Raw genomic sequence first — 13,776 nt, forward strand, 5'->3', positions numbered from 1 at the left:
ACAAGGTCGGCTCCCCTCCTCCTCCTCCTCCTCCTCCCGCCGCCGGGCTATTCAGAAAGTGCAGCGCGCTTTGCGCATGCGCAGTAGGGACCCAGCTGTGAAGCCGCAAGGCTTCACTGCCTGGTCCCCTTACCAGCAATGGCGGCGGCAGCACCCGACCAGCCGATGCAAACATCGGCTAAGGTGGCAACATCGCTGGACTCCAGAACGGGTAAGTGTCCTAATATTAAAAGCCAGCAGCTACAGTATGTGTACAGTATGTGTAGCTGCTGACTTTAAATTTTTGGAGGGGGGGAGGGGGGCGGGATTCCGCTTTAAGTCCTGAATTAAAAAAAAAAAACTGAATTCAAGTCCCCCTAAAAGCTAATGGTATAATCTGCTAGTAGGCACCGCTACTAGCACATTATGAAAGACTTACCTGTAAAACGGATCCCTCTAGTGGCACGCTGTCACCGCTGTCACGGCTTCCATCTCCACCCGCTGCTCCTTTCGTGGCCTCCGGCCGTTTGAATGGCTGGGCTACGATGAAGTCCCCCCCGTGCATGCGCACAGGAGCCGCGGTCGCGGCACAACGCTCTGGGATGACGGCACATTCAATGTGTCCTCAAATCAGAGCGTAATGTGCATGCGCAGGTGCATTTTTAAAGAGATATTAATTTTACCTACAGGTAAGCTTTATTATATAAACTAAAAATATAGTTTAGTGTAACTAAAGTGCTATAAATATATAATTATTTGGATTCTCCCCCCCCGACATCTATGCCTCACCTCGTAGCCGAAAGTGACCGCCATTATAGTGATCAGGAGGCCAAAGAAAGCTTCCAGTTTCCGCAGACCTGTCAATTAGAAAAATATGCATCTTTTATGAATGCAGAGGCCGTGGAGAATAAAATGGTGGCTGTTGCAATTCTTTATGCCACGCGATATTTGCGCACCCATTTATCAAACGCAAATTTTCAGGAAAAAAAAAATACACAAAAATTACAAAACATAATACCCAATTTTTGTCAACATATAAAAGATGATGTTGCATCGAGCAAATAGATACAAACATGTCAGGATTTAAAATTCCGCACTCCCGTGAAATGGCGACAAACAATGGTACTTAAAGAGGAGTTCCACCCAGGGGGTCCATTAAAAAAAAAAAAAATTTAAAGTCAGCAGCTACAAATACTGCAGCTGCTGACTTTTAATTGGACACTTACCTGTCCCTGGGTCCAGCGATGCGGGGGATCGAAGCCCCGCTCGTCCCCCCCCTCCGCTCGTCGGCGCCGGCATTTCAACTGTGGGCGCCGGGCTGTGGCTTCACAGCCTGGCACCCACTGCGCATGCGCGAGCGGCGCCACGCGCCGTGATTGGCCGCTCAATCACCTGGGACCTGTAATGGGTCCTAGATGACTGACAGGAGGGAGGGAGCAGAGCGGAGCCCTTTCCTGTGCCGAGAGGGAAGTGATGTCACCAGCCCAGGCACTGGAAGAGGCAGACTACGAGGGACCACCTAGCAACAGGCATTTAGAGCTGAGTAAAAAAAACACTTTAAAAGCCTTTATAGGTCATCAGTTTAGAGTTCTTAAAGGAAGGTTTTTTTTTGGGGGGGGGGTTTTAAATAAAGGAAAATGGCTCGCTAGGGCTCTGTGCCACCACCCCTAATAATTATTAAATATCAAAAAGAGTTCTTAGGGATGTTAAGGCTGCATTCACACCTGAGGGTTTCAAAGTTGCGCGATTTTGCCATATTTTTTTCAGCGATTTTGCCGCGTTTTTTGTTCAGGTCACCAATGTAAAAGGCAGAAGAAAACACCTGTAATCTGCCCCAAAGAAGCTCATGTTTTTTTTTTGAGCTTAGGGCTGTTTTTTCAGGCGTTTTGCTTCAGGTGGCAAAAACGCTCAGATGTGAACAGGTGTCATTGAAATGAATGGGATTTTGCTTGTTGTGCGTTTTTTCAGGCGTTTTTTTCTGGCGTTTTACAAGCGTTTTATCAGCTGAAAACCCTCAGGTGTGAATGCAGCCTTAATGAGGCGCGTACCTAACAGTTGGTAAATACATAAATATTTTATATACAGTATCTATCTATCGATAGAGATATATATATATATATATATATATATATATATATATATATATATATATATATATATATATCTCTATCTCTATCTCTATCTCTATCTCTATCTCTATCTCTATCTCTATCTCTATCTCTATCTCTATCTATCTATATATAGAAAGAGAGAGAGAGAGAGAGAGAGAGAGAGAGAGAGAGAGAGAGAGATAGATAGATATATATATATATATATACACACACACACACACACAGTAGGTGGGCTCATAACACAATGCAGTGTAAAAAATTATTATTGCTGAGAGCGGATTTTATTAAGAAGCTTCATCGACAGATTGTAAAAAAATACATGATTGCAGCAGTACATACATGTGTGGGAAATACGTTCGTCAATGATTCGGTTGGATCATAACCCATTAAAACATAATAATATGGGCTAAGAGCTGATTTCAATAAAATGATATACAGTTGGTACACGATTAGCAAAATTCAAACGTAAAATTAGGTATACGATTGTAAAATATTAATTGCGTCTTATAGGCTCGACGCGTTTCTTGGAGTATGCTCCACTTCCTCGGGAGAAGAGGCAATATGGGTAAAAAGTATATGAACAGCATTGTAATCTGATAGTTTAACAAAAATAATAAGGGAAGATAAATCCACCTCAAATGAAAGAATACCCTTCCCTAATATACTCCCAACTCAGATCTAGGTACCACACGCAGTGTTATGGACAGCGGGCCCTTAGGGGACGTTTGTACTGGGAACTACGAGAGTTAAGTCCTTGACCGCCACGGTTCTGACCCAGGCAAATGATGTCATCCCAGGAGTCTTCAGGAGGGGAGGAGAGGTTTTCTCAGATAAGTACACCCTCCTGCCTGCATGACTGAGCTAAGGGCAGATGGAAGTAAATGCTTCATGAATCATCATCATCTGCCCTTAATCAAGATGGCCACGACCAGAAATTCATTGGAAGATTTCCCCTCTATTACTTTTCTGGGGACAACTCAAAATTTAGGACTTTCTTTTACTTTCACTTTCAATGATAAAGAGGACAAATAAAGAGGATGAATCTCCCTAACGGGGACACAGACAGCAGTGATAACGGACATGAGTTCTAAATCATCTCTCCTCTATTCAAAATGGAAAAAAAAATTGCCTTTAGTTATAATTAAGGCCGGGTTCCCCCCCCTAACACGGATGCGGCTGACAGCAGGGGGGTCCAGCACTTCCCTGTTCTCCGTTTCAGGCCTGAATTTTTGCCTGAATTCAGACCTGAAACCAGGGCTCAAATCCTGCGGGAACGCATTAGGTTGACCACATGTCCCAGAATTGCCCCCTGGGGCCGATCTGATGCCCCCTAGAATAGGCCGTTACATCACCGCTGTCACTTGTCCTGGCGGACTCTTGGGCTGGCTGAGAACCGTTTTCATCCACCCGAATCCAGCAGCCGCTGGCTCACTGCCCTAACTGGTTGCTAGGCGCCCGCCCTTTAAGGGCGTGGATCTTTTTGACACGCAATTTTCAATTCCACCATTCCCTATAAAAGCGCTTGCCCATGGTGTACGAGATTAGCCTAGCTCTGAGGAAGGGGGGTGCGCCCCCGAAACGCGTTAGTTGTACCCCGTGTTCTGTGCACGTCCATGCACTGTTTTTATGGCCTTTTGTCATTTGCATTTTGTGTGCGCGCCTTCCATTTCTGTTTTTCTTGTTGTTCCTTTCGCATTACCCCATCTGAGGAAGGCAGCATCCACCCAGTTTTGGATACCATATATACCACCACCATTTTATCTGACATCTGTTACTCCTCACCTTGGAAGACCTATTAGCTCTGGAAGTGACCGTTTTTTGAACAAGTGCTTAAAGTGGTGTTCCACCCCAAAAAAAAAAAATTCATGAATGTGCCTAAAAAAAAAAAAAAAAAAAAAATTTGGAAAATTTTTATTTTTTTTACTCACCTCTAAATGGCTGTTGCTAGGGGGTCCCTCGTAGTCTGCCTCCTTCAGTGCCTGGGCTGGTGACATCACTTCCCCTCAGCGCAGGAAGGGCTCAGCTCTGCTCCCTCCCTCTTGTCAATCATCTGGGACACGTGACAGGTCCCAGATGATTGCGCGGCCAACCGCGGCGCCGCTCGCGCATGCACAGTGGGTGCCCGGCTGTGAAGCCACAGCCGGGCACCCACAGTGACAATGCCGGCGCCGCCGAACGGAGGGGGAGACGAGCGAGGCTTCGATCCCCCGCGTCGCTGGACCCAGGGACAGGTAAGTGTCCGATTATTAAAAGTCAGCAGCTGCAGTATTTGTAGCTGCTGACTATTAATTTTTATTTTATAATGGGAATACCACTTTAAGGTGTGATGGTGTGCAAGAGAGAGGCCCCAGCAAACCTTGTGCGTCACTGCCCTCTTGTGGAGAGAGATACAAACTGCAGTTTGATAAATTTGTGGTACAAAAGGTCATGGAGTCTCCAAGCATAACCTGAGCTTGAAAAAACAGTCAGTGTAACTACTAGAGGGTGGGACAAGTTCACCAACTATCATTGGGAGACCCAGGGTAAGGCTTTCGGAAGTTTTTCCTCCAGTAAATGTTCCAATCCTCTTATCACGTCTGTCAAGGTGGTCTATTTTGGCGATCAGAATGGCTTCTGGTGGTTCTTGGGGAGTGCCATAGGACGGTGATACTGGACGCTCTCTGTTACCTCTGCCCCGGCCAGGCGATGATTCAGTGCGGAGATCTGGCGATGATGGTGGTGAAGTGGAAATGAAGCCCAGGCGTTTCAGCAGTCTTTCTCCTTCTGAGAATGTGGAGAATGAGTAAGATTTGCCTTGGAAGGGGAAGGTGAGGCGAGAAGGGAATGCCCAGCGGTACCTTATTCCTTTTTGTTGTAGAGGCATTAATAAAGGCTTAAAGGACCTGCGTTTTTGCACGGTAGCTGGAGAGATGTCTGCGAATATTTGCACTTCATGGTCAAATAACTTGATTGAAGGCAGTTCACGGGCTTTTTGCATAATGCTTTCATTCACTGAGTAATGGTGCGGCTTTACAAAAATTGTCCCTAGGGGGACCCTCTGGGCGCACCGCTGTGAGAGCTCTGTGGACACGGTCCAGTTCTAGCTTGTGAGCTGGGGCACTGGGTAGCAATGATCTTAGCAGCGTCATGGTGGCTTCCTGGGTGTCTGTAAATGATTCAGGCAACCCCCTGATGTGAAAATTATATCTGCGGGACCTATTCTCAAGGTCATCAATTTTTGCTAAAGCCTCTTCTAAGCGTGCTTCCAAGTCGCAGATGCGATCTGTGTTTTGATTAGTTATGTTCACAGTGACATCCAGCTTGTTCTCAATGGTGTTAATTCTAGAGCCCAGATCATGAAATTCTTCTTTCAGATCTTCTGTGATTTTTCTCCCAGCTTTTTCCAGACCCTGTTCTAGCATGGCCGAGAATCTAGCCAGGAGGACAGGGTCGCCCAAGTAAACTGGCTGTGGGACTATGGGCTGATCAGTTCCTGGGAGGCCTGAAGGCTATTTTGGCTGTTGAGGATGTCTCCCATGGTCCGATCTAAGGAGGAACCCGTGGAGAAGGGGGACTCACTGCCTGAGAGATCTGTCCTGGGGGGGGTGGAGGGCTGCTGGGGTAGCGCTGCAGTCCTCTGAGTGTGAGGCAGAGCTGATCCAGGTCCGGACGGCCCATCTGGATGGGGGGCCGCGTGTGTCAGCGGCGCCGCCATCTTGCCCGAGCTGACCGGGAGGCCAGCAGTTCCTTTTGGCTGCTTCGGGGGCTTCTTACATTTTCTTTTGGCCATAGACTGGTGGCTCAGCAGTTGAGGATGGATAGGAGGCTGCTTGCGGGGTTCCTGGGTGTCTTGATCGGCAGGATGCAGACGGATTAGGCAGAGCCGATTCAAGCCACGTCCGCCATGGTCAGCCGCGCGCATGCGCCTTTTGATTTGTTTTTCATTGTGAGAAACTTTTTCTTGCCTATTTCCTCATGCCAAGACAGGACTTATCTGATCGAATTGGAGATAATATCAACAATTCTGCATATTTTTTGCGGTTTGAAAGCAGTGCAGTGATTACAATGTAAACATCTCATAAACCAGGAAATATTTACTATGCAGTAAATCAGGAAAGAGGACAAATTGCCTAGGCACAGTCACAAGACTGGAGTTCAAGGACGGCTTTATTGATAAACATTTTCGTTTTAAAAACGAAAATGTTGCCGTATATTGAGATATGTCAGAAATGTGGTCATGTAGATGTCTGAGGAAACTTACCGTATTTATCAAGAAACAAAAAGAATATCGTATCAACGATGGTAATTAGGACTCCGGCCCATAATGGAATCCTGCGTAGAAGAACATATATTGGCAATAAAAATATGACTGGAGGTCATACTACATCAGTAGAAACCCTCTATCGAAGAAAGATTTCAACTAAAAACGTTATTCAAAATCTCTTAACTATAGAATGTACTCCAGGATTTCTCAACCAGGGTTCTGTGGCACACTAGGGTTCCTCCAGAGGTTACTAGAGGTTCCTTGAGTAGTGAGCAATGGTTGATTGATCTCCTGATCTCCCGCCTATACTGTCCACCAATGTAAGGAGACACGTCCCCACTAGCCACCATAGTAAGGCAACACCAACAATGTAAGGGGACATTTCCATACTGACCACTGTCTGTTCTCTTCTGGCCATCATAGTAAGGCAATACCACCAATGTAAGGGAACATTTCTCTACTGAAAACCGTCTTTCCTCTTCTCGCTATTACTGTAAGGGGACACTACCAATGTAAGGGGACATTTCCCTACTGACCACAGTCTGACCACCAACATAAGGATACAGTTCCTTACCAACCACTGTCTTTTCTGTTCTCTTCTGACCATCAATGTAAGAGTACACCACCAATATAAGGGTACATTTCACTACTGAAAACCACCACTAATATAGGAGGGGCATTTCCTTATTGACCAATGTAATGGGGGATTTTTCCTACTGACCACTGTCAGACAACCAATGATACATTTTTCCACGAACCACTTTTAGCCATAAATGTAAGGGGACGCCAGCAATATAAGGGGGCATTTCCCCAATGACCAATATCTGACTACCAATGTAAGGGGACATTTATGTTCTGACCACTGTCTCTTTTCTTCTGGCCATCAATATAACAGGATACCATCAATGTAAGAGGACATTTTTCTACTGACCACTGTCTGTTATCTTTTGGCCATGATTATAAGGAGACACCACCAATGTAAAGGGACGTTTTCCTACTAACCACTGTCTGACCAACAATGTAAGGTGATATTTCCCTACTGACTACTTTCTGACCACCAATGTAAAGATACATTTCTATTCCAACTACTGTCTGCTCTCTTATGGCCATCAATGTAAGGAGACACCACCAACATAAGGGGGAATTTCCCTACTGGACACTCTCTAACCATCAAAGTAGGGGGGCATTTCTTTTCTAACCACTGTCTGTTATCTTCTGGCCCTCTCACATATGGGTACATTTCCCTACAGACTAATCCCTGTTCTATTTTGGCCATTAATGTAAGGGGACACCACCAATGTAAGGGGACATATCCCTAAAGACCAGTATTTGACCACCAATGTAGGGGAGCATTTCTCTTTTAACCACTGTCTGTTGGCCATCTCTGTAAGGGGACATCATCAATGTAAGGGGACATTGTCCTACTGACCACTTTATGACCACCAGTGTAAGTGGACATCCCTGCAGACCATTGTGTCTTCTTTTTTGGCTATGAATATAAGGAGGCACCACAAATATAAGGGGACAATTCCCTACTGACCACCAGTGTAGGGGGATATTTCAATACTAACTAATGTCTATTCTCTTCTGGCCATTTATTATTTTTTCTGATAATAACATTGTCGTAAAGATCAGGAGGTGTTCATAAAATGGTCCGCTCTGGGTGTCAAATATGATAGGCACACCACATTCTGTATTTTTATTGAAACATTTCTACCACTACTGATCATGCTAATATACCATGAGCTACAGGCATAACAATTTTAGTAGGGGTTTCCGATACCTAAAAATTATTTCAAGAGTTTCTCCATATTAAAAAAGGCTGAGAAAGGCTGATCTAGTCATTTGCAGAGGGTCTTTGATTTTCTCTTAAATCATTCCCTTTTAAAAACACAAAATATTTTTCTTTGATTATTAACATGTCTCTTACCGGCCAGATGACAAGAGGCTGAATGCAATGGCGGTACCAATGACTTCCTGCATATCGGAACCAATAATGGCGATTTCCACTAAAATCCATAATATAAAACGAGGGGCCTGAGGCAAAGAAAGAGGAAACACAAGATTTATTGAAGAAGACCGGAGGAAGTGTGGTGGCTCAGTGGTTAGCACCAGTTGTCTGTTTATTTTATAGGTTCTCCTTATGTTCGATGCACTCCACTCCCGGCTCTCTCCTCCACTCCTGGCTCTCTACTCCACTCCCGGCTCTCTCCTCCACTCCCGGCTCTCTCCTCCACTCCACTCCCGACTCTCTCCTTTACTCCACTCCCGGCTCTCTCCTTTACTCCACTCCCGGCTCTCTCCTCCACTCCCGGCTCTCACCTCCACTCCACTTCTGGCTCTCTCCTCCACTGCCGGCTCTCTCCTCCACTCCTGCCTCTCTCCCCCACTCCTGCCTCTATCCCCCATTCCCGGCTCTCTCTTCTACTCCCGGCTCTCTCCTCCACTCCACTCCTGGCTCTCTCTTTTACTCCACTCCCGGCTCTCTCCTCCACTCCCGGCTCTCTCCTCCACTCCCGGCTCTCTCCTCCACTCCCGGCTCTCTCCTCCACTCCACCCCTGGCTCTCTCCTCTACTCTAAGCTCGCTCCTCCACTCCCAGCTCTTTCCTCCACTCCCGGCTCTCTCCTCCACTCCCGACTCTCTCCTCCACTCCTGCCTCTCTCCCCCACTCCCGCCTCTCTCCCCCACTCCCGCCTCTCTCCTCTACTCCCGCCTCTCTCGCCTACTACCGGCTCTCTCCTCCACTCCACTCCCAACTCTCTCCCCCACTCCTGGCTCTCTCCTCCACTCCACTCCCGACTCTCTCCCCCACTCCTGGCTTTCTCCTCTACTCCCGGCTCTCTCCTCTACTCCTGGCTCTCTCCCCCACTACTGGCTCTCTCCTTTACTCCTGGCTCTCTCCTTTACTCCACTCCCAGCTCTCTCCTCCACTCCCGGCTCTCTCCTCCACTCCTGGCTCTCTCCTCCACTCCCGGCTCTCTCCTCCACTCCCGGCTCTCTCCTCCACTCCCGGCTCTCTCTTCCACTCCACTCCCGGCTCTTTCCCCCACACCCGGCTCTCTCCTCCACTCCCGGATCTCTCCTTTACTCCTGGCTCTCTCCTTTACTCCACTCCCGGCTCTCTCCTCCACTCCACTCCCGGCTCTCTCCTCCACTCCCGCCTCTCTCCTCTACTCCCGGCTCTCTCTTCTACTCCCGGCTCTCTCCTCCACTCCACTCCTGGCTCTCTCCTTTACTCCACTCCCGGCTCTCTCCTCCACTCCTGGCTCCTCCACTCCACTCCTGGCTCTCTCCTCTACTCTAGGCTCGCTCCTCCACTCCCAGCTCTTTCCTCCACTCCCGGCTCTCTCCTCCACTCCCGGCTCTCTCCTCCACTCCCGACTCTCTCCCCCACTCCCGGCTTTCTCCTCTACTCCTGGCTCTCTCCTCTACTCCTGGCTCTCTCCCCCACTACTGGCTCTCTCCCCCACTACTGGCTCTCTCCTTTACTCCACTCCCAGCTCTCTCCTCCACTCCACTCCCGGCTCTCTCCTCCACTCCTGGCTCTCTCCTCCACTCCTCGCTCTCTCCTCTACTCCCGGCTCTCTCCTCTACTCCCGGCTCTCTCCTCCACTCCCGGCTCTCTCTTCCACTCCTCTCCCGGCTCTTTCCCCCACACCCGGCTCTCTCCTCCACTCCCGGATCTCTCCTTTACTCCTGGCTCTCTCCTTTACTCCACTCCCGGCTCTCTCCTCCACTCCACTCCCGTCTCTCTCCTCCACTCCACTCCACTCCCGGCTCTCTCCTCCACTCCACTCCCGGCTCTCTCCTCCACTCCCGGCTCTCTCCTCCACTCCCGGCTCTCTCCTCCACTCCCGGCTCTCTCCTCCACTCCCGGCTCTTCCCCCCACTCCCAGCTCTCTCCCTCACTTCCCACTCTCTCCTCCACTCCACTGCCGGCTCTCTCCTCCACTCCACTCCCGGCTCTCTCCTCCACTCCTGGCTCTCTCTTCCACTCCCGTCCCGGCTCTCTCCTCCACTCCCAGCTCTCTCTTCCACTCCCGGCTCTGTACTCCACTCCCCTCCCAGTTTTCTCCTCCACTTCCGGCTCTCTCCCCCACTCCCGCCTCTCTCCCCCACTCCCGCCTCTCTCCCCCACCCCTGGCCCTCTCCCCCACCCCTGGCCCTCTCCCCCACTCTCGGCTCTCTCCCCCACTCCCAGTTCTCTCCTCTACTCCCGGCTCTTCACTCCACTCCCGGCTCTCTCCTCTACTGCGGGCTCTCTCCTCCACTCCTGGCTCTCTCCTTTACTCCACTCCCGGCTCTCTCCTCCACTCCACTCCCAGGTCTCTCCTCCAATCCACTCCTGGCTCTCTCCTCTACTCCCAGCTCTCTATTCCACTCCTGACTCTCTCTTCCACTCCCCTCCTGGCTCTCTCTTCCTCTCCCCTCTCGGCTCTCTCCCCCACTCCCGGCTCTTTCCCCCACTCCCGGCTCTCTCCTCCACTCCCGGCTCTCTCCTCCACTCCTGCCTCTCTCCCCCACTCCCGCCTCTATCCCCCATTCCCGGCTCTCTCTTCTACTCCCGGCTCTCTCCTCCACTCCACTCCTGGCTCTCTCCTTTACTCCACTCCCGGCTCTCTCCTCCACTCCCGGCTCTCTCCTCCACTCCTGGCTCTCTCCTCTACTCTAGGCTCGCTCCTCCACTCCCAGCTCTTTCCTCCACTCCCGGCTCTCTCCTCCACTCCCGGCTCTCTCCTCCACTCCCGGCTCTCTCCTCCACTCCCGGCTCTCTCCTCCACTCCCGGCTCTCTCCCCCACTCCCGCCTCTCTCCCCCACTCCCGCCTCTCTCCCCCACTCCCGCCTCTCTCCCCCATTCCCGGCTCTCTCCTCTACTCCCGGCTCTCTCGCCTACTACCGGCTCTCTCCTCCACTCCACTCCCAACTCTCTCCCCCACTCCTGGCTTTCTCCTCTACTCCCGGCTCTCTCCTCTACTCCTGGCTCTCTCCCCCACTACTGGCTCTCTCCCCCACTACTGGCTCTCTCCTTTACTCCACTCCCAGCTCTCTCCTCCACTCCCGGCTCTCTCCTCCACTCCTGCCTCTCTCCCCCACTCCCGCCTCTATCCCCCATTCCCGGCTCTCTCTTCTACTCCCGGCTCTCTCCTCCACTCCACTCCTGGCTCTCTCCTTTACTCCACTCCCGGCTCTCTCCTCCACTCCCGGCTCTCTCCTCCACTCCACTCCTGGCTCTCTCCTCTACTCTAGGCTCGCTCCTCCACTCCCAGCTCTTTCCTCCACTCCCGGCTCTCTCCTCCACTCCCGGCTCTCTCCTCCACTCCCGGCTCTCTCCCCCACTCCCGGCTCTCTCCCCCACTCCCGGCTCTCTCCCCCACTCCCGGCTCTCTCCCCCATTCCCGGCTCTCTCCTCTACTCCTGGCTCTCTCCTCTACTCCCGGCTCTCTCCTCCACTCCACTCCCAACTCTCTCCCCCACTCCTGGCTCTCTCCTCCACTCCACTCCCGACTCTCTCCCCCACTCCTGGCTTTCTCCTCTACTCCCGGCTCTCTCCTCTACTCCTGGCTCTCTCCCCCACTACTGGCTCTCTCCTTTACTCCTGGCTCTCTCCTTTACTCCACTCCCAGCTCTCTCCTCCACTCCACTCCCGGCTCTCTCCTCCACTCCTGGCTCTCTCCTCCACTCCTGGCTCTCTCCTCCACTCCCGGCTCTCTCTCCTCCACTCCCGGCTCTCTCTTCTTCTCCCGGCTCTCTCCTCCACTCCCGCCTCTCTCCTCCACTCCACTCCCGGCTCTCTCCTCCACTCCACTCCTGGCTCTCTCCTCCACTCCACTCCCGGCTCTCTCCTCCACTCCCGGCTCTCTCCTCCACTCCCGGCTCTCTCCTCCACTCCCGGCTCTCTCCTCCACTCCCGGCTCTCTCCTCCACTCCCGGCTCTCTCCCCCACTCCCGCCTCTCTCCCCCACTCCCGCCTCTCTCCCCCACTCCCGCCTCTCTCCCCCATTCCCGGCTCTCTCCTCTACTCCCGGCTCTCTCGCCTACTACCGGCTCTCTCCTCCACTCCACTCCCAACTCTCTCCCCCACTCCTGGCTTTCTCCTCTACTCCCGGCTCTCTCCTCTACTCCTGGCTCTCTCCCCCACTACTGGCTCTCTCCTTTACTCCTGGCTCTCTCCTTTACTCCACTCCCAGCTCTCTCCTCCACTCCCGGCTCTCTCCTCCACTCCTGCCTCTCTCCCCCACTCCCGCCTCTATCCCCCATTCCCGGCTCTCTCTTCTACTCCCGGCTCTCTCCTCCACTCCACTCCTGGCTCTCTCCTTTACTCCACTCCCGGCTCTCTCCTCCACTCCCGGCTCTCTCCTCCACTCCACTCCTGGCTCTCTCCTCTACTCTAGGCTCGCTCCTCCACTCCCAGCTCTTTCCTCCACTCCCGGCTCTCTCTCCTCCACTCCCGGCTCTCTCCTCCACTCCCGGCTCTCTCCCCCACTCCCGGCTCTCTCCCCCACTCCCGGCTCTCTCCCCCACTCCCGCCTCTCTCCCCCATTCCCGGCTCTCTCCTCTACTCCCGGCTCTCTCCTCTACTCCCGGCTCTCTCCTCCACTCCACTCCCAACTCTCTCCCCCACTCCTGGCTCTCTCCTCCACTCCACTCCCGACTCTCTCCCCCACTCCTGGCTTTCTCCTCTACTCCCGGCTATCTCCTCTACTCCTGGCTCTCTCCCCCACTACTGGCTCTCTCCTTTACTCCTGGCTCTCTCCTTTACTCCACTCCCAGCTCTCTCCTCCACTCCACTCCCGGCTCTCTCCTCCACTCCTGGCTCTCTCCTCCACTCCTGGCTCTCTCCTCCACTCCCGGCTCTCTCTCCTCCACTCCCGGCTCTCTCTCCTCCACTCCCGGCTCTCTCTTCTTCTCCCGGCTCTCTCCTCTACTCCCGACTCTCTCTTCCACTCCCCTCCCGGCTCTTTCCCCCACACCCGGCTCTCTCCTCCACTCCCGGATCTCTCCTTTACTCCTGGCTCTCTCCTTTACTCCACTCCCGGCTCTCTCCTCCACTCCACTCCTGGCTCTCTCCTCCACTCCACTCCCGGCTCTCTCCTCCACTCCACTCCCGGCTCTCTCCTCCACTCCCGGCTCTCTCCTCTACTCCCGGCTCTCTCCTCTACTCCCGGCTCTCTCCTCTACTCCCGGCTCTCTCCTCTACTCCCGGCTCTCTCCTCCACTCCTGGCTCTCTCCTTTACTCCACTCCTGGCTCTCTCCTCCACTCCACTCCTGGCTCTCTCCTCTAATCTAGGCTCACTCCTCCACTCCCAGCTCTTTCCTCCACTCCCGGCTCTCTCCTCCACTCCCGGCTCTCTCCCCCACTCCCGCCTCTCTCCCCCATTCCCGCCTCTCTCCCCCATTCCCGGCTCTCTCCTCTACTCCTGGCTCTCTCGCCTACTACC

The 13,776-nt window shown here is 52.3% G+C and overlaps 1 protein-coding gene across 1 annotated transcript in view; it reads right to left on the minus strand.

The window, feature by feature from the left end:
* SLC11A1 (solute carrier family 11 member 1) overlaps positions 1–13,776 on the minus strand; it is an 88,348-nt gene that overhangs the window by 27,469 nt on the left and 47,103 nt on the right. Inside the window, exons 5-7 of the mRNA XM_073634378.1 lie at positions 8,264–8,370; positions 6,331–6,401; positions 769–836 (exon numbers count right to left, since the gene is read on the minus strand). Of these exons, the coding sequence (XP_073490479.1) occupies positions 769–836; positions 6,331–6,401; positions 8,264–8,370 (246 nt within the window). The remainder of the gene's footprint in view (positions 1–768; positions 837–6,330; positions 6,402–8,263; positions 8,371–13,776) is intronic.

The sequence above is a fragment of the Aquarana catesbeiana genome, linkage group LG06 (genome assembly GCF_042186555.1).
Source record: "Aquarana catesbeiana isolate 2022-GZ linkage group LG06, ASM4218655v1, whole genome shotgun sequence".
Classification (NCBI taxonomy): domain Eukaryota; kingdom Metazoa; phylum Chordata; class Amphibia; order Anura; family Ranidae; genus Aquarana; species Aquarana catesbeiana.